This window comes from Chroicocephalus ridibundus, chromosome 2, assembly GCF_963924245.1.
Source record: "Chroicocephalus ridibundus chromosome 2, bChrRid1.1, whole genome shotgun sequence".
Classification (NCBI taxonomy): Eukaryota; Metazoa; Chordata; class Aves; order Charadriiformes; family Laridae; genus Chroicocephalus; species Chroicocephalus ridibundus.
In genome coordinates this window covers 49,944,273-49,971,295 of record NC_086285.1, presented here as the reverse complement: position 1 = coordinate 49,971,295, position 27,023 = coordinate 49,944,273, and the positions used below count along the sequence as shown (strand labels likewise).

At 41.2% G+C, this 27,023-nt stretch overlaps 2 protein-coding genes across 5 annotated transcripts in view; one reads left to right on the top strand and one right to left on the bottom strand.

Annotated features, from left to right (window-relative positions):
* The window catches only part of MYRIP (myosin VIIA and Rab interacting protein), a 234,007-nt gene extending 210,496 nt beyond the window's left edge, over window positions 1-23,511 (top strand). For 3 of the 4 annotated variants that reach the window (XM_063325385.1, XM_063325387.1, XM_063325388.1), the window contains 6 exons: window positions 11,778-11,972; window positions 15,664-15,825; window positions 17,723-17,827; window positions 17,923-17,983; window positions 19,263-19,381; window positions 20,065-23,510. In XM_063325385.1, coding sequence (XP_063181455.1) covers window positions 11,778-11,972; window positions 15,664-15,825; window positions 17,723-17,827; window positions 17,923-17,983; window positions 19,263-19,381; window positions 20,065-20,097 — 675 coding nt within the window. In that variant the 3' untranslated portion in view covers window positions 20,098-23,510. Of the gene's footprint in view, window positions 1-11,777; window positions 11,973-15,663; window positions 15,826-17,722; window positions 17,828-17,922; window positions 17,984-19,262; window positions 19,382-20,064 lie in introns of all 4 variants that reach the window. The other variant, XM_063325386.1, reaches the window with a different exon arrangement.
* A 1,087-nt stretch (window positions 23,512-24,598) lies between these two features.
* Window positions 24,599-26,648, bottom strand: LOC134510917 (prolactin-releasing peptide-like). The gene is made up of 2 exons (XM_063324114.1): window positions 26,477-26,648; window positions 24,599-24,777 (listed from the first exon to the last, which is right to left on the bottom strand). The coding sequence occupies exons 1-2, from the start codon at window positions 26,622-26,624 to the stop codon at window positions 24,599-24,601; spliced, it is 327 nt and encodes a 108-aa protein (XP_063180184.1). The 5' UTR covers window positions 26,625-26,648.
* Window positions 26,649-27,023: the final 375 nt, after the last annotated feature.

The window sequence follows — 27,023 nt, the reverse complement described above, 5'->3', positions numbered from 1 at the left end:
AACTCGACTGGGCACAGCCCTGGGCAACCTGATCTAGTTGACCCTGCTTTGAGCAGAAGGGTTTGACTAGGTGATCTCCAAAGGTCCTTTCCAAACTTAACTCTGAATCAGAGTCACAGAATACTGACTTAGCAACGGACTATGCAGCAATGTATGTACCTTCATCATCATGTATGCAAATACCTCCTTGATGTACACACAACCTTTCTAAGGAGATCAAATAAAAGCTTTATCAACAGTGCTTGTTAGCAGCACTCGGTTTAGCTTGTCTTTGGTTTACAAAGACAAACCAGCAATATCAAATTATTCAACAGGATATAGAGGCTAGCTAGAGTATAACATGATGCAATTAAAGTCCAGAATTAAAGGCTGTGAATAGAACTTTCTGTAGTGCTTCTGTATGGTGAACTGAGCACAGAAAATGGCAGATTTGTGTTTTCTGGTGTACTTCTGCTTGCACCTACAAAATAATATTAGTTGGTTTTTCCTTCTCTTATTTTATTATTTAACTTTGTATGTCAGTTATTTAAAATAATGCAAAGATTAATATTTTTTGTATGAAAATTTCATTAAGTTTAAAAAAAAGAGAGACATATCATGTTCAGCAAAAAGGGAATGCTTGGAGTTCCTAATACTTCATTGGTTTTTGGATTAAAAGGAAGTCTTAGTCATTCATGGTCGCAGTATATATTCTGTCTGTCTATAGTAAAGAAACCAAAATATCCCAGTACTATTCATGGTCATGACTTCAGCAGAATTGATAGCGGAACTTGCTCCAGCTATAGAAAAACAAGCAGGCTGCTTTCATTCTTATTCTTGACAGTTGTCCTTAAAGGTGATTTAAAATCTTCCGACGCGTGCCTTCTCTCTGGAAAGGTGGCTGACCAACATCTTACAATGAAATACTGAAGATGACAGTGTATAATACCAGTTGTGGCTATGGTAACCTAAAATACGAAGACCTAGCTAAACTGATAAAACATGCAGTAACTTTAAGATGAGTAGATGGCATGTCTCAATGGAGACAAGCATGGAAAATGGTATTTTCAGGGAACCGGTAATTTTATATGCCTTAAAAGCCAGATGTCTCATTATGCTGTCTCTATAAGAAGCCTGATTTTTGGAGAATGCATATGTAGGGAATTACAGAGCTTTCACGCTGGCATTTAACGTTCTTACCCAGAGACCCAGACTTCTGACCTGGGTGGGCATCAAGTTTCAAATTAGGTATACAGAAACACTAATTCTGGGCCATTAAAATGAGAACTCAAGTGCCTACAATCTGCTTTGAAATCCTGAACACAAATTAAATACTGTATTTTAGCCATCTTGCTTACATTTTGGCCACGCTGCTTGTCATTGTTAGCCTTTAGTCTTCTGTTCTTAAGCTTGTTCTGGAACACATTACCAATGTGTTCCCCCCCTTAAATCACAGGGGATTTCTAGTTACAGTGCACCTGACCGTAGAATAACATTTCAAAAAACATGTATTGTTTATTGAATCACTGGAAATTAAGTTCCTGGTGGTCATGAAAATCTGACTTTCCCATGTCTGCACCTTTAAAAATCTGGACGTCCATTTTTAATGGAAGCTGGGAATCTCGTATAATCACATGTTGAGCTGATGCTTTAAGAAAGGAGTTTTAGTATATTAAGACCTGTAGCACTGGCAAGAATTGGCACGCGTTAAGTGCAGAGTTAGCTGAAGTTGGACATTTACATGTTCTCAGCTCAAGCTAAGCTCTCGAGTCGTATGTGTGCCTTTAAGATACAAGTTTGAAAATGCTGAACTTTGAGTTAATTTTTTAGTTCATGTGGGATACTTGAGGATTTAGGTGGGTGTTAATTAACACAAGTTAATTTTATGCCTTAGACTTAAATCCACTTAGACCTTCAGCACAATCATTTTCAATATTTCTAAGTTTGTGGTTACCTAAAATGATCTTATGGAGGTTCACAGCTCTCTAAAACAAACATAATCCTACAACAGGCTTATTTTTATAGGCAACGTTTTGCACTTATTAAGCTACAGAAGTAGTGCATGGTCTTCTGGGGTTATGCAGACCCCTGAAAAGCCTGATCATCTCCGTAGTGCAATGAAAGGCTGTGAAATCTTCTGTGCTCAGGCTAGAGTTAGCTTCCAGCCCCTCTAGACTTCAGGTGTGAACAAAGAAAAAGTCACATTGTGCAACTTTTGTGTAAGTGAAGCATCTTGTACTAGCAGTGATTTGCACAGTTCTTTCTGCCTTGCTCTTTTTGGTTTGGTTTGGTTTTTTTGCTTCACCCCCCAAACCCTAACCAAATACCTAAAGGAAAAAGCAAAATGTAAATCCCTTTGGGAGTATCTTAGTGACACTGATCCTGAGAGTGGCAAGCATGATAAACGGGAGGTACTGAGTTCTTGCGCTCCTCTGTCCTCTCTCCCTCTTTTAATGCTTCCATGAAGATGAACAGGCTGGGTCCATATTTTGTGGTATACCCCAGAACTACATTCTAGAAGGCAATTTCAGCAGTGCCTAACGCAGCCTCACAGTCCGTCACCGTGAGCACTTTATCAGAAACTATAGAGATACTGTTTAAAAAACAGAATAGCCCCTGCAGTCTTTGTGAATTGCCCCACATAGCATAAGAACTTAAGTACTTGTTAAAACCTTAGTTGTGTTTCTCTTTTTGTCTCCTTCTGCTTTGTACTCCTCCTTGCTTAATATATGCAAATGAGCAAGTGAGTTAAGCGTCACTAGTAACGTGGAGTTTCTCTCCTCTTTGCATTAGCTTGATGCGACATGCTGTCTGCTCAAGGAATTTCTTTTAATCCCTTTATGCATTTACTTCTGCTCAGAGACTCTTACAACCAAGGCTTGGTAACTTTGTTTAAATCCTGCTGGTTTCTGTTGACATTATTACGCGGCCAGGCACACAATAGCTCTTCTCTGAATGACAACCTGCAAGCAAGTTTGTTAAGCAGCACAGTGAGATCCTGTTCTCTAAGTGAAACCTCCAAATTCCTTGACAGGATAACAGCATAAATATTCTCTCCATAAAATATTTACACCTTCATTCTCTGGAAACATCTTATTCACCTTTGGTTTTATAAAGCTTTATTTGGGGGAAAGTATGTACCACGAGCATCATCTTCATGTGTATTTGTGCCAGGAGCCTATATTCTTTGTTTCGGGAGAGTACATCTTACATTTTTCACCAGGTAAAATTAGCACTTTTTGACTGCTGGTATAATGAGACTGACACTTGTTGGAAAATCTGCCTGGCACCTCTGTTTAGATAAAGGAGGGGGGTCAGGCAAGGGACTTGGTCGCTGGAGAGAAATATTCTCATGGCCTTGATGGAGCTGGAGAATGGCATTGGACGTGCACAGGGCAGTGAATCCCTCCTGTGTATCACAGACCTGTTAAAGCATCGCGGTAGGGATGGGTGCGATGTTACAATTATTATAACAGCAGTGCTATAATAAGGAGAGAGAGCCTGTGTCTCCTGGTGGCTGGGCTTCTGTTAGTCATTTGTGCTGGTGCATGCACCGTCCTCACAGAAGATGATGTGGTAGTTTCTGTGATGGTTATCTTGCAACTCCCCAAACTGAAAAAGTTGCTGAGGAACTCCCAGGGATTTTGGTTGGTGGGTTGGTCCAGGCAGGGCTTAATAGGAAACTGCCATCCAGCTTCATACACCTGAAGACTTTGGAAGTGACTGAGTGAAAGTTCCTGAAGGAGCCAGAACCCCATGGCTCACTTAAGCAAGACAATGTAATAGTGTAAGTACAGTAGCTTTGCTACATTGCTACTGCTGTGCTAATAAAACTGAACAGTGTAATACAAAGACGTCTTCCTGGGTTACCAACTCAGAAGATATTTGTGTGTCTGTTGTTTCACGTTTTTGTATGCAAGATGCTCAGAATAATTCTTGTCTTTTGGTGGATCATGGCTTTTCTTATGATGTTAATCATCTGGGCAGTCTTCCGAAGTCCAGGATTGAAAACCAAATGTGGGCAGCATTGTAAAAAGTGATCTTTAAAGTTTATGAAGTACAGATAATCTGTGCACAGGATTTTGGATGACGGCAGAGATAAAAGATTTTGGCTTAGGAAGGTTTGGTTAAGAAAGTGTCTTTTTCTTCTAAAAGAGGTATGAGACTAATCTTCACATTGGCCTAATGGTTACAAAGTTTTAATTTCTCGAATCAGAAAAGCAGTCAGGTATATGTTCAGTTTTAAATTGAGGGTTAAGAGAAAAATCCCATTCAAGAGATTTCTCCTGTGTATTTACTATTATTTATTAGTCTTTAGCATGGAAAAACAAGTTGATCCTAAGCTTATTTTGTCAAAATCTGAGTCTTCGGTTTCAAGCAAAATAGTTGCTTTGAGACCATAAACATTTATTTTTTTAACAAGTTTTCAAAAGTTGTCAGTGATGTTTGTGTTTCTCCGGTTCTGACACTTTCTGGGCTCAATACACTTGTGTAAGTATGGGTATAGATAGTCCATCTGAGATGCCCTCGGGTATCCCACAGGGCCTTAAACTGCTAGTCCAGAGGAAGCATCTCCCAGATCCATGTCATATCTGACAGCGTTGTTTGAAAATCCTCACATACTTCAAGCTGTTTCAAAATTGCACCTTGTCTGCCTGTGTTAAAGCGACCGAATCAAAGCCCTGTGGAATCTGCCTGGAGAAGTGCAGAACAGGAGACGTTTCAGCTGGCTTCACACAGGGAATGCAGCACCTTTGGAAACAAGATACTCATAGTCTCAGATTTGATACTTATGTGCATGGATGCCCAAGCCAGCTCTGTCCCGCGTGTGTGCAATGTGAGTCTCCCTCAGTTGTCTGATCACCAAAGATTTATTTACTTAGGAAGAAAACATAAAAGCGCTTTTACAGTTACAAAAAAAATCAGTGAAGATTAGTGTAAGCTGTTAGAACAAAACAGGGGGAAAACAGACCGTGACAAAAAAGTTACTATTTTCTTGTTGTCTTTTGTAAGCAGCCCAGAGACTTTGGCAGTGACAGATGAGCTCTTTCAGGTCTAGCTGGAAGAGTTTCAAGCAAACCCTGCTCCTCAGCTGGATGATAGTTCTGTCACAGCACAGCCACCAGGGTCACTGTGGTTATGTCATTACTTCAAGGCAAAAGCAGTCAGTTTAGTTTAAATAGACCTAAGTAAATTAGGGGGATTAAGGTAAGCCTACTGACTCGACACTACCACTGGGTAGTGGTAGTATGAAGGGTTTTACTTATCCATTTTGGGACAGTGAAGTCCAGGAGAAGGACAGCAGCCAACAGTAGGAAGTGATTTGGCACACGATGCCTTAACTGAGCCCAGGTGTTCCCAACACGACCATCTGACTGTGGCATAAGTGAGGTACAGCAGACCCTTTTGTAACTAGAAGCGCGCACAGTATCAAAATTGCAATCGTGTAGACCAAAAGAATTGAAGATAGCTGGCTTTTCTTTTTCTTAAGACTGCTGCAAGAGTATTTTTCTATTGCTAGTGCCGCTTTGTTTTGTGATGGTGGAAATCAGTGTTTCCCATCTGCTTCATTTTATAAAAAATGATGTGTCATTTGCAGTATCTGTCTTAATGAGATCTGTTATTCTAAATCCCACAAACAGAAATAAATTAGGCATTGTTTATTTTAGTAATAAATATAAAATCTACATTTTATGGTAATTTATATTTGCTAGTTTCTTTATCCTTGCTGTTCATCCTAAAGTTCTCTGTAAGTCTGAACCTATAGAAGTACTAACCGCTGTAGCTGTTAACATAACTTTTCTGCCTTTTTATTTAACTGCTTTCCCGCTATCTAGGAAAAACAAAAGGCTTTTGATCTTCATTTAAAGTTGCAGTTTTTATCCACTGTACTGCAGCAGGTGAGAATGCTGTGTTTTGTCTGTGTCTTCTTACATCTCTTACATAGTAAGAGATGCTATAAAGTGATATTGAGGGTTTCCACGTTTCCCAAGCAAAATTTTCAAACTCATAATGTTTTCCTGGAAATATCAGGCCTGAAAAATCATATCTTTTGGCCAAAATCAATAGACATTGCAGAAAACTGTTTTGTAATTATTTTATAATCACAGCTAGCCCTCTGTTATGATGGGAGAGATGAGTATGAAGTAGACATGTGGAGCAGACTGGCTCTCTTATTTGGCTTTGTGATGAGGATTTGGTTTTACTGGTAAAGAAGAACAGAAGACAAAGTGTACGATCTTCCTATTCTCATGTACTCACCTAAATTAATACATTTGGAAGGAAAAAAATTAAATCTTATTTCAGCAATAAGATTTTTGGCAGTTTCTGACCATAGTGGTCTCGAAAAACCTTTCTAAGCTCCCAATTTAAAAAATAAACAAAACCCTTAATTCATTGTAGAGATTGTACGCAGTGAGTAGGCACTTTCTCACATTGCTGCTAGTATCTATTGCTTATCATTCATCTAGATGGAGAGAGGTTTCATATTCTGTGCTATTTGAATCTCAGCTTATGAGAAATCAGATTTAATATACATTTTCATTTTATTCCCTGAGCAAATACATACTTATCTTGTATTTTAAAATAAATGCTATTTTTAGTATGTCGTTTATAGGGGTAAGGAAATTAATTCTGTAGTATTCTCAGTCCTAAAATAGGAATCACTTTCTTGTGTCAAAAGTTGATGTTTATTTCAGCAAAACACTCATTTCTCTCAACTTTTTCTTTTTTCCTTACTCTCAGAGTTAAATCTTGCGCTATGAATTTTAATCACCTTTTAATCATCTTGGTTTTCTTCAGTGAAAATGTCAAGGATGATTTTAAAGAAAAAATATTTTTCCATTTGTGTAATGTCACCAGCCTGTGTCCATTGTAGATACTCTTACAGAATCCTCTGTGGATTTTAAGATTTAAATATTTCCATTTCCAACTTCAATCATAATAATTCATCTCTCGGATAATAACTTCCTTTGTCATGATTATAGGCAACTTGTCTCTAGAAATGAGGTATTACAAATTATTAGGAGTAATACCTGTAACTACATTAGAGCAGTGGATTGAATTCATTAGTAAAAATCTAATATTCAGAATTACCTACCACAACCAAAAAGAGAGACTGTATTTCTCTGTGTCATACTTTAGAGAATGTCAGTAGAATATTAGCTCGCTCTGTAAGATAATTTAGCTTTCTTTTTCTAAATGAGTGCCCATAAATGAAGATAGTGATGTTAAAGTCAAGGCAGGAAGTCTTAAACTTGCGCAGAAAAGTAATTCCATAATACCATAGTTTATCCAAGTATACTTGTCTTCCCTCAAATTTCAAGGCAAATTTTGGCTTTCTTTCCTACTCTTTGTGGTAATGAGTGGTTAGGGCTCACTTTTAGGCCAGAAGATCTTCTCAGGGTTGGGGTTGGTGATTGCCGTTGATGGTTGGGCGTTGATTCATATTTTCCTCCCGCACTGTGACTTTGCCAGTGTCCCAGATCTTCCTTGCCTGTAAAGGAGATGGACTTTTGGTGGGCCTTTCAGGGCCTTCTCAAGGCTGTGTAATGAACTCCCATGGGGTGAGGAGGTGAGGCAGGTTTGAGTTTTGGTTTTATTTTAGTCAAGTTTGGATTCAGTCAGGCTACTCTGAAAAGAGGAATCAACCAGTGGCAAAGCAGAACTTGTTCTATTTCTTGTTGTTAACAACTGTTGATGTCAACTGTTCTCTATTGAGCTGCAAGTCACTGCCTCCCACACCAGTTTAACAGAGCCTAATGACGCCATAACATCAGAGGTGCAAAAAAGAGAAAATGCTAATGGCCGAGCACGTCGTGGAGAAAAAATGAGTTCAAGCGATGGAGAACTTAACTACTTTAGGACCATTAAAAATAAAAACGAACAATAATGTTCATGCAAAGGAAACCATGTGGAGATGTCATAAGCTGCAGAGATGCGTACAAGGACTTAACGCTCACCTACTCTCAGCAGTTTGGACACTTATGTTGCTTCAGTTTTATCATCCTGCTTTAATTCCATTACCTTGTGCAAGGATGCAAATACTGTTGTATAAAGCACCTTCCAGTGTAGCATCCTTAAGTAAAAAAAACAAAGGAAGTATCTGCAGCATCAGCAGGGAAAAGAAAGAGGCAGCAGAAGAGAGGGGAATGGCTAACAGCCAGCAAGAGCTAGCTTAGACCACTGAAATTTTATCTTCAGCAAAAAGGAATCCTTTCCATCTGTCCAACCACACATAGAAATGACAGTAAAGAAGTTTTACAAGATGCTGTTTGTTATGTTCAATACACACAGGCACACATACTTGTATATGTACTCGCACACGCACGCTTTTTTAGTATTTCAATGGTTTGAAAACTCTTCCACAAAGAACTCGGGAAATTGAGCATCTTCTTTTGACTGTGTCTTTAACATATTTGCGACCATGGACATTACTTATCATAAAAAGGGTAAATGCATGGTTTTTTCATTCCTCTTAATCTGAAAGTCAGTAAAAACTGAGATTCTCATAACCAGTGCAAAAATTCAAATGTGGATCAGCTGCTTCAGTTTCATTTGGGAGGGGTGGTGTGAATCCAGAAGTAGGGAAGCACAGTTGAAATCAGAATGCATCCCAGTGTTTTGAGAAGAATGACTGCGTGTAACTTTTCTGTGCTAGATATTTGTAGCAGAGATTGCTTTCTGCGTCTGTCTCATCCATATTAGTTCTTTGACTTGCTTGACAAGACAGATGGGAGAGACTTCACCATGGCGTGATAGCTGTCTCTCTGACTCCCTTACAGGTGTTCACAATGACCTTTCCTGCAAGGGCAAGATAAATTAGACAGCCAAGAGGTCTTTGTAGCAATTTGAAATGTCCACCTACCAGGATGAGCTTGGTGTGCGTGTGTCTGTGAATTTTAGGTGATTTTTATAGAACCTCATAACTCCTAAGTTTGACGTGGGTGGTTGGGGAGGGGACAGGATTGTGAAGCACTAGAACTCCAGGACACTTTTTCTACTTTTTTTTTTCCTTTTTCTCTTTCTTTTTTTTTTTCCCTGTCATGTTTTTTTCCCTACACATGTTAAATAATTGTATCTAGAGCAACCCACTAGATTTGCAAAGTGGACATTTTGGAACGTGAGCTGTTTTAGCAGCTTTTGACAGTTGTTCGAAAAAGAGGTAATAACGTATGCAAAACCATTAATTGAGTAACCAATTTTTCCAATTTGAGAACTCCTGAACTCCACACATTTTGATTTTATGTCTCCCTTGGGCAGACAGTAATCTCTTACTTCTCTGTAAAATGCAGCCCAGGGCAAAACTGAGTTCTAAATACCCTTTGGCAGAAAACTTTCACAATGTTTAAATTTAAATACATTGAAATATTGCTTGTGCTCTGAAGTTTTGGGAGATGTACTCTTCAGATATACTCTAAGGAAAATCACTTTTGCTTGCCACATATTTATTTACAGTGTTTAAACTCTAGTGTTGTAGCCTTGTTATACTACAAAAGCAGATGTTTCACAAGCTTAAATAAAAGCGTTGATGTTGTGACTCCTGTGTCTAGATACCTGCAGGGTAGGACTGAGATACATTTATCGATGCAAAAAGTTTATGAACATTAATTTAGCTGCCTTGTGCAACATTTAATGTGAAGCAAATCTTTGGTTTTAGGAGTCAAACAGTGTCTGCCACTAGGAACTTACCTCAAAATTCTAGAAAAGCTAAAGATCACATTTCCTTCTCATTGAACTTTTCTTCCCCTATCCATTACCTATTGAGAAGGTAGGGTATTTTGCTCAAAATCTTGATTTCATAAAGCTTCCTATCACAGCACGCTTTTCCAGGGAAACAAAAACCAAAAAACCTGTTTTGCAGCAATTGTTCTGTAATAAATGCCAATATGTATTCTCATACTCTGCTATAAGAACACTGTTTTCTAATTTAATTTAATCTTTTTTTGGAAATCCATCATTAGCTACAAAGGATAATAAAAAGTTTAAGAAAAAATGAACACTGAAGTGAGGCTACAGTTCTTGAAATGGAGAGCATACATCAGTGAAGATGATGAAGAAAATGTAGTGTCTGGCCTTTATCCTTTTTTTGTTCACTGCTCATAGCACAGAATAAGAATTAGGTACTTGTAAAAGCAAATAATAAAACAAAGTAACATTGATTTCTTCTTCTGTCCTATAAAATTATTGATCTGTTTTTAACCTAATTGGCACTTGTGAAAATAAATGGAAAAAACAGTAGGCTATTTATGGGGTTCAAGTATTTGTTCTCAGTCAGAGAGTCCTAGGCCTGCTTGTCCGGGGCTCTGTTACTGTCCTAACAAGCTAAAGATCCATGTGCTGTGACATACTGTATTTCCCTTTGTTCTCCTTCTCTTTAATCTCACGTATCTGATTATTTTTTGTAATTCGGAGAAGTAACAGCGCTACTCAGCCTTAATGTACTGATGCACAACGATTGAACACGCACTGCTAAAAAAGTAGTTTTTTCAGTAAAAGTCTTGTCTAGCGTAAAAATGAACAGCTAATTACAGGCAAGAGATAATAAAAGAGGTTTTCCAGTAAAACCCCCCAGAGTTTGTGTGAAGCCAAGGAACGTTATTTCTCCTATATCCTGCCTAGGAGGCCAGCTGACATGTTGTTAAATATAGTATTTACAGAACACGCAGACATTTTTAATCAGTTATAATTCTCTGTGCTGTAGAATTTACTATGTAGAATCCAAAGACTGACTACTGACTGTTTCCTCAGTTTTGATCCTCAGATACTTTGTTTATGGAAAAATTTACAGATGGGCGGGCCCCTGATTCACATGCATAAGTATTTGCAGGTTTGAGAAAATAAATATAGATTTAAACTTCCCACACTTTCTTTTAGGCAAAGCAGCACTAAAGGTATTGCCCATAAATTCAGTGACAGTATTTGTATTGCCTTTAACAAGCTTTGGCTCAGTCTCCAAGCAGTATACTTTGGATGTTGAGCGTGATGCCTGAAGGTACATCAGGTGAAATTTTAGAGCCATCAGAGAAGTTGTCCTGGAGCCTAAAGCTCTGTGTAAAGCCCTGTGGGAATCAGGATAGATAATTACAAATCAGGACCACTGATAAAAAGGTGCACAGTTGTTAAAAAAAAAAAAAAAAACAAACTGGATGCTTTTCCGTGGGTATTTGACATAATTTATTTCATAAATATTAAAAAAAAAAAAAAAGGTAAATTGAAATTTTAAAAAATTAGGATAGAAGTGTTTACATGCTCATAGCTCAACCTTTGGGTTTTTGGGCTATCATATAATTCATAGCATCCTTGTAAACTGCCATCCTGAATAGGGCTGCTGAAGATTGCTCTGCCGTGTTTGCGGCTGCAATGCGATAACTCCTGCGGATATGGAGACAGATGATTCCACATCTGTACCCAAAAAGGGAGATTGTGTTTTAAAACCTGTTTAAAACGGCATTGCAAAAATAGCTTTATCTTGGATTTTAAAGCTGGATGTTTCGGATGCTCCTTAGGGATAAGATTTGGACCATCCCTCCAGCAGAAATTGTGTTGTGGGAGGGTTGCGTGTCTGTGTTATTTTGCATGCTGTACCAGTGTGCATACCTGAAAAAGAGAGGGAGAAAAAGAGAAGTAGATTCGAATTTCATCACACGGTTCTTGTGCCTGCTCGTAGCAGTTAGGCAGTTATAGTGTTTTAGCATGGATAAAGAAAGCTACAGCTATGAGCAAGGGGATTTTACGTGTTACCCCTCTGTGCTAATTTAATGCTGTTGTTTTCTCTGTCTGCTCTTGTAACAAAACAGAAGTACTCTGCTGTCTCTCTCTGCAACATATCTACAGAGGTCCTGAAAGTCATCAATGCCACTGAAGAACTGATAGCAGAATCCACCGGTCCCTGCGATTTCCCAGCTGACGTTCAGGACAGAGGAAGAGGGACGTTCCCTCTGGGGACGGACCCCGTCAGACTCGATGAGCAGCTCACCACGCTGGAAGAAAACGTAAGAACATGAATCAGTATGTGAAAGTGTCATGTCTGCGAGTGACTGTACCTCTGTGTGTGTGCCAGCTGGAAAGGGAAAAGCATGTAGGCAGCACCAGTGGATATTCAGAATTAATTTTGGGTTATTAAACAAATACACAAACAGAACAAGAAATTCTTTTTCAAAGGGGTACTCAGCTATGTTGTTGGGTGTGGGGTTTTTTAACGTGTGCTTTAAAACATTTGGGCAAGGGGGGAGAGTTGGATATATTGGGTCTTACAAGTAATTTTAGAATCCCTACCTCAAAAGTTCACTTAAGCCTTCCGAACCTCTGCGGCTGCACGGCTGGGCCATGCCTTGCTGGAACCACACGTCTCCAAGTCCCAGCGCAGCCTCATTATTGTAAGGACAGGGATGGAAAACACGTCCCCAGTCACACAGAGAAAAAGCGGAGGAGCTCTTCCTCCACCAACGCTTGCCCACCATACTGCGCTGAGCGCCCAAGGAGCCGGAGCTGCCTGCTGCGCTGTTAAAAAGAGCAGGCTGGAGAAGCCAAATCCAACAAACATTTCTGTTCGGCCACGTCCGAATCACCTGTCCTTTTTCATGATTACCTGTCATCTGTGAGGAAGAGTGTAATGCTGAATCATAGGGGGAAGTCACCACTCATTGGAAATTTTTATGCGTCCACTTAATGGAGTTGGTACACTTGGAACTTTCGATTTTTTTTCTTCTTCCCACACTTAACTGATTACTTTTCAGTGATTTTTCCCCTTCACTAGGAGCTTTTAAAGACCTCGTAGGAATCTGGGCTGTCCCATTATAGCATGCTGATCAATTCAAGAAAATAGATCCTGGTTTTCTTTCGCCCCCAGAAAACTTTCAAAGACAGAAGATCATCTTGGGGGATAAAATCAGTTTCTTTCACAGAAACATACTTCCACAACAGCCCCAGGTGAGGGGCTCATGGGGAGGTAATTCATGGCAATGCCAGCCACTCCTGCCACTGGACCTGTCCTACTCCAGAGCCCTCCCACCAGTCCCCCAGCTCTCATTACACCTTCTCTGAGCTCAAATCTCCCAGCCTTACTTTGGTTCAGAGGTTTCCAAACTAGATCCTACCCCTCCTAACCTCACCTGCTCCAAAACCTTTTCCATCTCAGACCTTTCCCCCTGCCCACACCAACAGGATGCCCTCCAACCCGCCCCAGAGCACCTTGACTTCTCTCCAACCAGCTTCCAATCATAACCTGACCTCCAAACTTCTCCTTCCCACCTCTGCTCAGCCTTCCCAGGCACCCTGCTGTGCCAGCTGAGGTGCTCCTGCTCCTCCTCACTCACACACGCTGTCCTCATTGCTGGCATCTACGGCCCTCCATCATGGGGCATCAGAGACACCTGAGCTCCAAGAGATTTTTCTATCAATCAGTCCTATTTTCTTTAGGTTTTTTTTTCCCCCTCTTGAAAAGTACAAATTATTGTGCAGAGAATTCTGGCACAGCATTTAAATGTACCTTTTCTTTACTTTTCTAAAGATGTTTCTGTTAATAATGTTCTTTTTCTTCTTTCTCTGAGCTTTTAGACATGATAGGGAAATTTAAAAAAAAAATCACTTTTTAATATGAAGTGGCTGTGGTATGTCGCACCACAAAGATGTATCATTTAAATGAATGGAAAGAATAATTAAAACCCACGAAAGCCGAAGCATTTCTATTTAAGTCAACGTGTTAACTTTATGGCCCACCTGTGTCTCCAAGCACTTCAGCAAAGATGTTAAATCAGATCACTTATCTGTTCGAGGTACATTTTTCAAAAGAATTCATTGCTGCAGTTAGACTGTGGTCTTACAAGATGCAGTTCATACAAGATGTAGTGAATTTGTTTCTTAGCAAAGTGACATACATGAAAAAATGTGTATACGTTTATGCTTTGAAACAGCTGATAGAAAGGGGGAAAAAAAAAGCTATTGCAAGCAATTAGGAAACAATAATAAAATAAAAAATAAGGAAAATTAAACACTTAAATCTTAATCTAGTCATTCTCCATGACGTTTGATCCATGAAGTCACAGCATGGCCAGAAATTATTTAAATACCTGTTATGTCAAAGGACTGCATGACGTAGGAATTGTAGGCAGATACAATGATTTGAGTGGAAAACAGGTATCAAGTAAAGGTATCTGCTCAAGGATCTGGTTCAGATCCTGTTTGCTTGCCCCGTGAACCATGAAGTCAGCCACAGAATATGTTTAGTTCCTGCTAGTTTTGTAGCTCCACAGTCTTTACCGCTATTAGGGCGAGTGAGGCTGCCAATGGGGAAAATCATTCGTTACCAGCCTCATGGAAACAGTCTCTTGACTATCTAGTAAATAGGCAGAAGGTGCAGTATTTTTGCATGGGTCTGCACAATTTTAAGTACAAGTCAAAATCTAATGCTTGAAAATTACACTTTTCTATAAACCAGAGACCTCCATTGGGCCGTGTACCTTAGATTTCTTTGTGAAATAAAAGAAACACATAATACACAGTGTATCATGAATTACTGCTCCGAGGAGCTGAATGGGAAATGAAACCTTTACCTGCAGTTATCAGAACTACCATAGGTGGGTCAAAATATTAAAAAATGTTTGGTTTTATGAAAAAAAATCTAAATGATGACGTCTGTTCGCTCTTTTACGTGGTCCAGATAGGTCTATTGACCCTCCGCAGATTCATACCAAAGGGCGGAGGCGGGAAGGTTTTGGCTGCTGTATGTTTGGGTGAGAGCAGGATGGGATGGAAAATTGTGTTGTACATGTAAGCACAGTTACTCTATAAGAAGCTAATAGCCATATGCTGCTGCACAGTTATTTCTGCACAGTTTTGATTGCCAGAAGGCATTAGGCGTGTTTCAGTAAATACAGCTTTATATGAGGTGTGATCTGTTGAATTCCCCTTGTAGACTTCAGGGTTTTGTTATGCAATTAAAAAATAAAAAAAAGAAAACTTCTCAGCTTTCTTTTTTTTTTTTTGCTGGTGAATCTGGGACAAATCTGTTTTGGAATACCATTGTAGCACCTATGAAATTTGGAGTGCAGCCACCTCCCCCCTCCCTTTTCTTTGTCACGCCTCCTTTCTCTTCTCCCCTACCAAGAGGATTAGGGGACTGGAACACCCCTCTTATGAAGAAAGGCTGAAGGATTTGGGTCTCTTCAGTCTGGAAAAAAGACGGCTGAGCGGGGATCTTAAATACTTAAAGGGTGGGTGTCAGGAGGATGGGGCCAGGCTCTTTTCAGTGGTGCCCGGCAACAGGACAAGAGGTAATGGCCACAAACTTGAGCATAGGAAGTTCCACCTAAACATGAGGAAAAACTTCTTTACTTTGAGGGTGGCAGAGCACTGGAACAGGCTGCCCAGAGAGGTGGTGGAGTCTCCATCTCTGGAGACATTCAAAACCCACCTGGACGCGTTCCTGTGCAACCTGCTCTAGGTGACCCTGCTCTGGCAGGGGGGTTGGACTAGGTGATCTCCAGAGGTCCCTTCCAATCCCTACCATTCTGTGATGTGTGTTTTCAGATTATTCCCCCGTGATTTTCCTCTGCCAGGTGAGTCTCCCTGTAGTGGGTTAGCAAGGAGGGAAGCTCAAAGGCATCGTGGAAGATGCGGTCTGCTCAAACCTCTGTTTCCACAGAGCAGAAACCGCTGACACCTCTCCCTGCCTTGTCCCTGCAGGTGTACTTGACAGCCGGCACGGTGTATGGGCTGGAGGGGCAGCTGACCAACTTGGAGGATGCCGCACGCAAGATCAACAGTGTTACGGCAGAATCTGAGCTGGCCGATCTGGAGGATCAGGTGGCCACCGCAGCCGCCCAGGTTCATCACGCAGAGCTTCAGGTGAGGACAGCAGATCCTCCCTACCTGCCGCTTTCACACAGCCTTGCCTAGCGCTTACCTCGTGTCCGCGCACACTTACTTCCAATATTCTTTTGTAGTGCATGACCCAAGGATGCTGACTGCGTCCTAGGAGCTGAGCAAAGCTTAGCTGAGATGCGTAACTCAGCCCAGCCAGACACACTGTATTTGTTTGTTTCTTCCCCCAGCTTGTTTTCGGACGTGGGAGTGCAACAGCCTCTTACTGCAATGCTAATACTGAGCCTGCTCCTTGTTCCCAGTGCGCTCTGTGTCACACAGGTGGCTGTTGTCAGACTGCAAATGCAGTCTTAGGTGTTTATCTAATCACCAGGTTATAAAGTACTTTATAAAAGAAGCCAGTGTCGGTACCGTTCTACTGAAAAAGGCCGAGGGCAGCCAGCCACTAAGCCAAGCATAGAGAAAATAATTTATTTATATTTTTTTTATTTATTTATAATATATTTTTAATATATTTATATATATTAATATATATTATATTATATATTTTATAATTATTCTGGTTTATGTATTGTTGCATTATATTATATATCTCAATATATATTTATATTATAAAGTATGCTATTTTCTATTTTATATATTTATTATAAATATTTTATTTTTATATTTCAATTGATATATAATATAAATGTATTTATATTAAAATAGCAACAAAAACACTTGCACTTGCAAGCCGGCCTGGGGATTTAGCCGCCAAGCAGCACACGTCCCTGCCCAAAGGCAATCGCTCCTGTGGGCTGCGATCTAGTGTCGCCCTGGCAGGCTCCAGAAAGTCTGGGGCTCGGAAGAGAACATGGTGATCTCGTGCTAAAAGCTGAACGAGGTGACGCTGCCAGACCTCAAGGGGAGAGAGCGCTGGCAGTGATTTCACTGGCCTGCCTGTGCCAGGCTTTAATGGGAGCTACCTGGGTATTTTACTCAGCAGTAGCATGCTCAATTTAGGACTGAGCATCTGACATCTCGCCAGTGTCAAGAGGGCACTGCTGCACTAGATGGTGAACTGGCAGTGACGTTTTGTTGGCTTCAGTCATTATTTTACGGTAAATATGTTAATGGGAGTGAGAGGTGAGGAGGAGAGAGGCCTGAGCTCTGCAAGGAGGATGACCAAGGCCAACTGAAGGTCTTCTGCAGAGTCAATAGCTTCAGGAGCCATCCTGAATCAGGAGTGGGGTTACATGTCTGACTTCTCTGACACTTCTTTCCCTTCTGGCAACATTTGTTTCCACTAGTTTCGACATCAGCCTACTTTCCCCCCCAGGTGTTTCCTTTCTTGGACTTTTGTTTTTTCCTAGCAATTTGTTTTCCATTGAGTGTTTTTATATAGTGTGTACCTGAATTTATGCATGTTTGTGTTTAATGCGTAAATTATAAATCTTTAAGCTCAAATGTTTAGATTTCGTGATGGAGGATGTACTTGGTGTGTGCATGGAATGAATTTTTGAATTAGGAAATGTGTCCCACAAAGTCATTCTTTAAATGTGGCCTTTGAAAAAACACGGCTTGAATGACTTTGGGACTATGCAGCTAAAGGTAAATGGGAGATGGCAGACAGGGGTTTTCTCTCCTCCTTTTGTTTTTTGCTCAAAAGGAGTAAAATGCTTCTTCCTTGGAGTTACACGGTAGGTTGGATTGTTCTTTTACTCCATCTTTCCTAACAAATTAAGCTTCTTTTAACATCAGGACTAAAGAATACAGGAAAGTGTCAGAATTGCTGAAGAAGTTAGCCATCTGTTTATATTTTTTGATTAAAGAGAATTTGACTGGGGGAGGGATATACTTTAGTAGTGGCATCCGCAGTAATTTTAAAACTTCTTTTTCCCCCTCCCCATCTGTCTGTCTCTCTCTTTTATTTTCTTTGAAGATTTCAGATATTGAGAGCAGAATATCAGCTCTCACTGTTGCAGGCTTGAACGTGGCTCCATGTGTTCGCCTGACAAGGAAACGGGATCAAAAGCAAACAAACCAGGTGCCAGAACATTATGTAGTATTCAAAAATACATTGGGGAAATCTTGCCTCTTTTTCTGTAATGGAGTTGAGTAATACGTATGTGTTGTTTACAGATGCATACAATAGACACATCAAGACAGCAGAGGAGGAAACTTCCAGCTCCGCCAATAAAAGGTGCACTGAAGTTGTTTTGCACATTCTGTATAGAGTCTGTCTTTATAAGGTTCAATATAATGTACAGTTCAGCAAAGAAGGGGAAAGATTAAGTTATAAAATGAACAGAGGAAGCCTAAATATGTCCACCTTCCTCATTTCCCATTGTACTTGCTTTACACAAAACACCCATTTGGCACATTAAAAAGCATTGCGACTTTCTGTGGAAGCTGTGACGGTGGCAAATTAATAGGAGCAGAAGGCTGGGAAAAGCAAATGAGAAATGCTGCAAACCTGTCTTGCAGCAGGGATGCTGCTACTCTGGCAGGCCTGGGGTTAGGCTGTGACGCCCAAGCAGTCACAGTGCTTAATTACCAAAACCCAGTTGTCACCCTCCACAAGGCACCATTGCTTTATGAAAGCCTTTGTCTGCTGATTTCCGTCCATATGAATCACATAATCACAGAATGGTTCGGGTTGGAAGGGACCTTAAAGATCATCTAGTTCCAACCCCCCTGCCATGGGCAGGGACTTCTCCCACTAGATCAGGTTGCTTAGAGCCCCATCCAGCCTGGCCTTGGACACTTCCAGGGATGTTGCTTCCACCACCTCTCTGGGCAACCTGTTGCAGTGTCTCACCACCCTCATGGTGAAGAACTTCTTCCTAACGTCCAGTCTGAATCGACCCATCTCTAGTTTTAATCCATTCCCTCTAGTCCTACCATTACCCGACATCCTAAAAAGTCCCTCACCAGCTTTCTTGTAGGCCCCCTTAAGATACTGGAAGGCTGCTATAAGGTCTCCCCGGAGCCTTCTTTTCTCCAGACTGAACAGCCCCAATTCTCTCAGTCTGTCCTCATAGGAGAGGTGCTCCAGCCCTCGGATCATCCTCGTGGCCCTTCTCTGGACACGTTCCAGCATGGTGTGGCTCAGAGATGTTCCTGGTATGTCAGGCTATGGCTGTGAATTGGCTTTATAAAATAAAGTGCTTTTTTTCTTTCATGTTTTCTCTTGTTTTTTTTTTTTTAACCCCCCAGTGCATTATCTCTGACAATTCTAGGGCCCACTTCACCTTGCATTACTCTTGTTTTACTCTTGTGTAATTCCACTGATTGACATGGCCTCAAACTTTAATAAATTTGGAGTATCACAGCCTACTGCTTTTCATTTAAATTAAATCCAGCTTTCCTCATACGACTTAGGGGAGGTTTTATCTCTAGAAGCCGTGACTCTTCAGGACTATTGTTACATCTGTTTCAATCTGTTATGTGAAAAATCTCTCTTTTTGTATTTTTCCCAGGTGAAAAAATAGATGGTTCTCTAGTTACCACTGTCAGAACATTTAACAGAAACTTCATGCTTCAAGGATCTCTAACACAAAGAACTAAAGAGAGGAAAAGCACTGCCAAGGACTTAATGGTAAATTCATAACAGATGTTTTTAAAACTGCTGCTAAGAGCAGTAGAGAGAGAGATAGCAGTATCTGTGTAGGCAGCTATATTTCAGCATCTTTACAAAACTTCTCTTAAGAGTTTGAGGAGAAAGAATAGAGACTGCTGAGGCAGCTCTGAACAAATACGATGGGTGTCCTTGGAAGATGTCTGAACTGTATGCCATAGTTATAGCAGCTGTGCGCTCCTGAATGCCAGCCTGCGTGAATGTATTCTGTCTGTGAGGTCTCCAGGAATGTCCTACCCTTCTTTTTAAAGAAAATTAAGTAAATCAGTGGTCCTCTGCAATTCAGGCTTGCCCTCACACACCAGCCATTGGTAACTCAGTGGGTGAGAGTCACCTTGAATCTCACTAATTTTTGAGAAATGTTCAAAGGCTACCGGAGTGGAGTTTCAGGGGTAGATAGGTCACGCGTTGGCTCTGCAGGGTTTGAACAAACAGGCTTCACCAGACAGCTGTCAGTCATTTCTTCTAGAGCAGCTGTAGCGGGATAAGAAAAAAAGCTGACTGTCCCAAAGCAGTCTGCCACTAGATACATGGAAGATAGGTGGGGAGGTGAGAAGGGGAAGGACCTTCTCCCTAGAAGCTTCAGCAAGCTTGTTTTGTGTTTCGCTCATGTTTGTTTTCTTTCCTGTCCCTCTCCGTTCTAGGAACCTGCTATAGGATCTGCTGTGATGTACTAAACTTACACTTCCCTACTGCCAATAACACACTGCCTAAGGCTGTACACTAGAGTGCCTTTACTTAACAGCCATTGCATATGTCCAGCTGAAAATGGACCCTCAAGAACCCACAATGCCTCAGTTATAGGGCTTCGTTTGGATACCTCACTGAGAAAGCTGTCCAAGTCTTCAGCATTGTGGTCTGCTAAAGGAAACTCTGCCTTAAAGTTCTCACAAGACTCTAGAAAGGATGCTGAGTTTCAAAAGCAAGGCTCCACATTTTAAGATGCACTTTTTTTCCCCATTGATTGTACTGAAGTATGTCGTCTTTAAACTGCAGTATGTTTTTGTAGACTCGGTCAATCAGAATTATAGGCCAAGATTTCGTACAAAAAGAATGAACACAGCAGACCTGTGATCCATATTTGCTGGCCTCTTGCTGTTCACGTAGGCATCCATCTTGTCGAGCAATAAGAACAGCTCTGTGCAGCATATGCTGCTTTTCAGCTGCGTGGTGGGAGCAGAGGATCAACGTACCTAGCTCTGCTCCCAGCGAGTCAGTGGAAGTTTTTGACAGGGTTTGTAGGAGGAGATGCGATGTGCAAAGGCTTCTCTGTTCACTGTTTGGCAGAGTTAATGTTCTAGCTCCAGAGCCAGGTGTTTTGCTCTTGGTGGCAGGGGGGAACATGGATGTCACGTTGAACTGTGAATTGGTGGCAGCACATGTGGACACGGTGTCTGAGTTATGATCCTGGCGTCTGGAAATATCTGAATACTGCTGTGAAACCCACACCTTTGTATGTCTCGTTCTTCTTGGTAGCATTGTCTGCTTGGTGGTGTCCAACCACACGCTAGTTCAGAATAAGTTCTGACCAAATCTTTAAGATTGGAGAAAGAAAGTAGAAGCATTGTGGATGAGATCTCTGCTGACTGGCTGGTGGTCGTAGGGTGGCTGCAACCTGTAAGAGGTTCCCTTCTGCAGTTTCCTGGCTTTTCTCAGGAGGGGGCAAATGTAGCCCAGGTGTCTCTTCCTTTACTACTCTGTAGCCGACATAGTAGCCGGGGCCTGTCACGGGTGCCACGTGCATTCCACTACCATTGGACCACTCTGAACTGGATTGGGAATAGTAAACTTTCTTTCATAGAGTTCTTGAGACCTTTGAAAGGTGGACGAATCTAGAAAGCCCTTGAGCAGATGCCCAGGAGGGAAGATGCTGCTTACAGGGTGTCCCTCTCACCCTTTTTGGGGAGGACATGGCCAATTTGCGGTACTTTTTGCTCTGAAGAATACAAAGGAGGTCGTTAGAGGAGGTGATAAGCCAGTGAATCCCGTATCTTCCACACAAAGTGCAGAGCAAGTACCCAAATGCAGATTGGATTGAGGGGAAACGTGCTGTGGGCTGGCAAGTTCCTCCTCAGGACTAAGGAATGGTGAGGTCTCCTGAGGGCAGTGGATACCTGGGGAGGAGGAGAGCTGCTCCTTTCCCTGCTCCCAGACAACCCCACTAGGAGAATGCCGCATATGACCTGCCACACAGCAGGAAAGCAGTCCCTTGGGACACCAGGCTATGAAATGTCTATGGTTGGGCAAATACGAGGAAAACTGGGCAAATTTCCTGGCTAGGCTGAAATTAGGGGGGGCAGGTGGGGAAGGTGAGGAATGGCTGGATGAGACGGTTGGAAGAACAGTGCCAGTTGCAAATCTGACACCCACGTTTGACATCTAGCTTGTCGGTACTGTGATGTCCAGATTCTTGTAAGGAACGCACAGGATAAATACAACCGTCTCCCCACCTAGAATACATAAGCGTCGCTCCATCCCTTCAAGGAATTTCCACCTGCCCAAGATTTGACCGGATGTGTTCATTCTGGGTGAAATTATGCCTTTTTTTACTCTCACACGAGTTCTCTGGAATTGGTTTGCACAGATGTGAGAGCAGAATTTGGCCCACTCTGTTTAATATATAAATATATATATAAAACAAATAGATTTTATTTATATATGCAATCCAGTAAAGGAGATTAAACAGAGTAGGATGCCTAGTAATTTTTTTTTTTGTTATCCAGTCTCCTCCTGCTCCTTCCTTGACTGTTCTCGTGTATGTATACGATACATTCCCAGGTTCTGGTTTATGCAGGTATGCGTGTTATGAAATGTCATTAATGGTGGTTGGTCTACATATTCGTCTAATAAATAATAACTAATATTGTGTATGTAATATCAATACAGAAACTACTAATTTTAATAGAATAACTCTTTGGCTTTTGTTCTGTTAGTGTGATTTAAACAAGCCAACAAAGTTTGGAATAGGTTGTTTTCCTTAAGAGGCATGAAAAGCAATTATTATCGTGTTACAATGTTAAAATATTCAGTCTTCTTTGACAGAAAAATGTGTACTGTGTAGGCATTGCAAAAAAAAACAACAAAAAAAAGAAAAAAAAAATCCCATCTGCTATAAGGCATTTGAATTTTTACAAATGTTTATTGTGCCAAATATGTGCAGAGATATAATTTACTGTTTTAAAAAAAAAAATCATAAAAGCATATGTTATAGCACACAAAGAATTATTTTGTCATCAAGTGATTTCAATCTTTAGTGTTAATATTTATATTTAGATTAATTTTTATAAATGAAAATATTTTAATGGGTAAAATGAAGACTATATGATCTATTTGATTAAGTCTGAGTGAATATTAAGCTTGCCTTTGTTGTTGTTATCTGCATACTCGCCGAGAATTATTGTCAAGAGAAATTATAAAAGAGTAAAAGCGATTTATGAAAAGAATGCCTTTTCAAGGACTTGATTCATAAAGAAAAAACAAAAGTTCTTCTCTGTTGTTTGGATTTATGTGCACTTTGGCCAGGAAGCGTGCAGAACGGGCTGCCGCACGCAGAGCTCAGGTCCTGCCTGTCCACAAACGACCCGTCCCTCGTCAAACCCAGGAGATTCCAACTCCGCAGAATCACCTTGCAGAGCTGCGGGGAGGAATACACGTTAACGCACCCGGTTCAGATTTTTTCCGCTGGGGTGGGAGGGATCCTGTTAGGAACGTTTGATGGCTAGTCTTCTGCAAACTCTCGAGTCTGTTGGGCGAAAGACCATCTCGAGCAGAGTTTCTGTAACGCTCACTGGCATCGCGACAAAATGACAAAATGAGCAAGAACCCTGCTCGTGAATGCTTATCAAAATATTTCTTTATCAGCGTATTTTCTCCACCATGAGGGCATTCATTTAAACTAGCGTGTTTTAAGTAACACTTCGGGTGTTAAATGTTGTATTATAAATAGGAGTAACTACCTTATTATAATAAAAATCCACTCCTTACTGACAGACCATTCGCAAAGAGGAAAAAAGCGGTTAAATTATCCGCAATGATTAACTCAACCACTACTATATTTTAGTAGTAGCTCTAACAAAGCACAACTAGAAATGCACGTTCATTCTAATTTGTCTTTTGCAGAATGATTTGTGGCTTGGATTTAACTTTCAGTCATGAGCTAAATTGTAAACTATGTTTTTTTGGATATAAGCCGTAGATTAAACTCCATTCAAATATGATTGCTGGCAATAGTTATTAATCAAGGTTAAGTATATTGTAAATAAAACTTCTTATAAAATGAATATAACAAAGTTAATTACCATGGCAAACATGGGTATTGAGCCACAACGCCAGGCTTATTGATGTGGACTAATGTAGTAGATAGCACAGTGCTTGTGATCCTCAAAGAGCGACTTCAGCTTGGTCAGGTAACGTACTTAGAAACAACTACATTGTTTTAAAGGGAATCAGCTAGTTTAGGCCCTTAGCCCTTTTGGATGATGGTGCATGATTACGTGCAGTAGGCACAAAACTACTCTGAAGAGTTCAATTAGCCAATTGTATTGGGTTTTTTCTTCAGCAGAGAGAAAATGCTTACCTTGGATAGGAGCTCCTTTTCGTTCATTAATATATCTCTCCAGCAGTCCAGGCAGGATCATAAAGAGGCAGTGGGCAGTTCAGGGCTGCCTTCCTACGAGTGGATGTTAACAATCTACATAAAAACTGCACTCAGAGCACCAGCGTTTCATGCCATTAACACAAGTACATTAAAAATTAGTGTGAGCCTTTTTTCTTTCTTCCAACCATTGCTTTTTATTTTTACATATCAACAGCCATTGACTTCGAAACGTGACAGGAAGGCTTCATGATACGCTTAACACTGCAGAGTTTAAATCACAGCACAAAAGCTGTGTGGGTTTTTTTGGATAAACCTAACGTTACAGTGAACAGCATCAGGAGATTGGTGGGGATGTCAGGCAAAGAAGCATTTTTATAAGCTATGGTTGCACTTGGTGCTAGTGTCCATGCATTGTCTTTTACCTGCACTCTGAATATGTTTCTTTTTGAAGGAATTTGCACAAGGAGCAGGAGGAAGAGCAGCATGGGATTGCTAGGCAAAAGCAGAAGTGGAGGTCTGAGGTGCAGAGGAGGGCACAATTCAAAGAGCAGAGGTTGGGTCACCACCTCAGGGAACAGGGATCACCAGTCATTGTCTTCTGTGTCCGACACTTTTTGCTCCCACAAAGCGTTCAAGATGAAATCCAGGTGCCTGTTTACGGGCCTCAGGCTGCCACGGCTGCTTCTCAGCTGCCTCTTCCCAAACCGACCGATGGGGCGAACACCACGGCCCACATACCAAAAAGGATCAATCTCAGGACCTGGAATTCAAAGCAGTCAGTGAAGCATCTACCACTGCATTTAAAGACAGCATTTCCTGAACACCTTGAGGGTGTTTGATGGCTTATTTGTAGCGGAGAAAAAAGGAAAGAAAAAAAAACACAAGGGGAAAGGCTGCAGCCAGAAACACAACTTCCTGGTGCCTTTGAGGGTCACCTGCCATATGTGGAGCCCAAAGGAAGAGGGTTCAGATGCAAAATTAATTTTCATCCACCTGGGCTGCAACCTGCAATTTGACCATAAGCCGAAGTACCCGTTAATTCAGGAGCGCACAGCGTGCTTAAAAACCGACCAGAACCCTGGGAGAGGTTACAATGAAGCCTACACCCAGAAAGACCATAATAGCTCCCTGTACCACCGCTTTAAAACTGTCCTCTCTTAGCTAAAGTCCTGAAGGTCCTACTGTCCAGCCTCCATTTCTGCTGTGTGTGCACCAGGTACGGTATCTCTACAGGCCAACAAATCCACTGGGTTGCAGAGGGGGTTCCTACGTGAGAGGTAAACATAGAAAGCTAATTCTTGTTCACTTAGGAAGTTGTTTTCACGGATGACTTTTTTTTCTTTTAATGTATCTGAAGTATACTTGACTTATTTTTAGAGTCTAGTTTAGTTTTAGAGCAGGTGTGGAGAGGGGTAGAGTTATATTAAAAGACTAAGATACAGCAACAGGGAAAATCTGCAAAGTGCTGGAGATGATGCCACCCCAAAGAAATACCAAATCATTCTAAAGCTGGTTGAATGTCAGGAACAGGAATAAATTTCAATTTAAGTGCGTTATATATCATTAAAGTCACGTGAAAGTCTTGGGCAAGGCAGCAGGTTTTTCCCCTGTGCATTTTGATGCTTGAACAGAGGAAATAAAAAATCCACTTTGGCTGTGAATTTCTCCATAAATACATCTTGTAAGACTTTCCGCACAGTATTTTAACACCCCTCCTGCCCAGCAAAACCCAAATAATTTCATTTTTTTCACCTGGGTACCTAAAACCTGAGGGTCCCCACATGCCTAGTTCTCTCTGAAAGGGGAAAGGCATGCCACTGAGAGCCCATGTGCCTTGCTCCCCACACCCACCTCTTTCCCACTCCTCATACAATTGTCAGCCTTTGCTCCCTGAGGGAAGATGAGGTTTCCTGATAAAGATTTTCTCAAAAATCTTTTGCACCATGCGTTAGCTTTTACTTGGGACGTACAGTATTGTCCCTTACCTGGCCAGCCTCGGTTCCTCACAGTGTCTCTGGAGACACTTCAGCCACTTGTACTTTGCCTTTCAGACAAGTTGTGGTTGCAGACAGAAACGAAGGTGTCTGTAAAGTGAACTTAAGCTCCTGGCCATTGCTTTCTTGTTACTCTGCAGAAGTAGTTGTGGACTACCACAGGTCTACAGAATGCAGATGAAAATTTGATCCTTAATTATTGAATGTATACTGCCTTACGTTTTATTTTGTACATTAGTGTCTCCTCCAGTATTTACCAAAACTTACACCGTTTCCCTTGGCTAATCTGTATATGCTTTTACAAGTGTAAATGGAAGTACAGGACCCCATGCCCCCATTTTACCACAGAAACACCCACATGGATTTGCTGCTGAACAGCCCGACCCTGATCCCTCGATACGCCAAAGAGTGTGGGGTCACCACATGGGAGTCCATCGCATTACACCGGGTGAGACTGGTACTTACTTCTGTTGTCTATCTGATGTTTAAACGGCCTGCTCTGTCCTGAAGCAAAGCTGAGCGATATCAAGAGCACCAGCACATACACAGTGACCAGTTTTAAGTGCTTTGGTGACCACTGGGTGCGTGGTGTCCACGAGATCGGATGCCACATGATGGAGCGGTGGTGGGAAGGCTGCGAGGAGAAAAGTGAACATGGGGAACACATATGAGTCAGAGCTGTCAAGGTGAAGGAAGGTGTAAACTGTAACAGCGTATTCCTATCTATCAGAGCCATTTTATGCCTAAGTTTTGTGAAACACTGATGCTGGGGATGTCCTGTGTATTTCTGTTGGAAGGCAAATACCCAGTGAGCCATCTGCTGAGGTAGGTCTTGCAACTTGAGCGTTTTCTCATCATCAGTGAAAGCCCCTGGCACTTCACAGGACATGTGAGTCCTGGCCCTGAGCTTGCCGCTGACTTTCTATGTGACCATGGGCACTGGCCACCAACGTGTGTTTTAGCCACTATCTCCATCATCCTTTTCTCACTTGTAAAATATGTCTAACATTTG

Coding starts and splice junctions, on each gene's coding strand:
- LOC134510917 (XM_063324114.1), bottom strand. CDS start 26,624: ATGTGGCATCCGATCTCGTGGACACCACGCACCCAGTGGTCACCAAAG. Junction 24,778..26,476: donor ACATCAGATAGACAACAGAA/GTAAGTACCAGT, acceptor TTTGAATTCCAG/GTCCTGAGATTGATCCTTTT.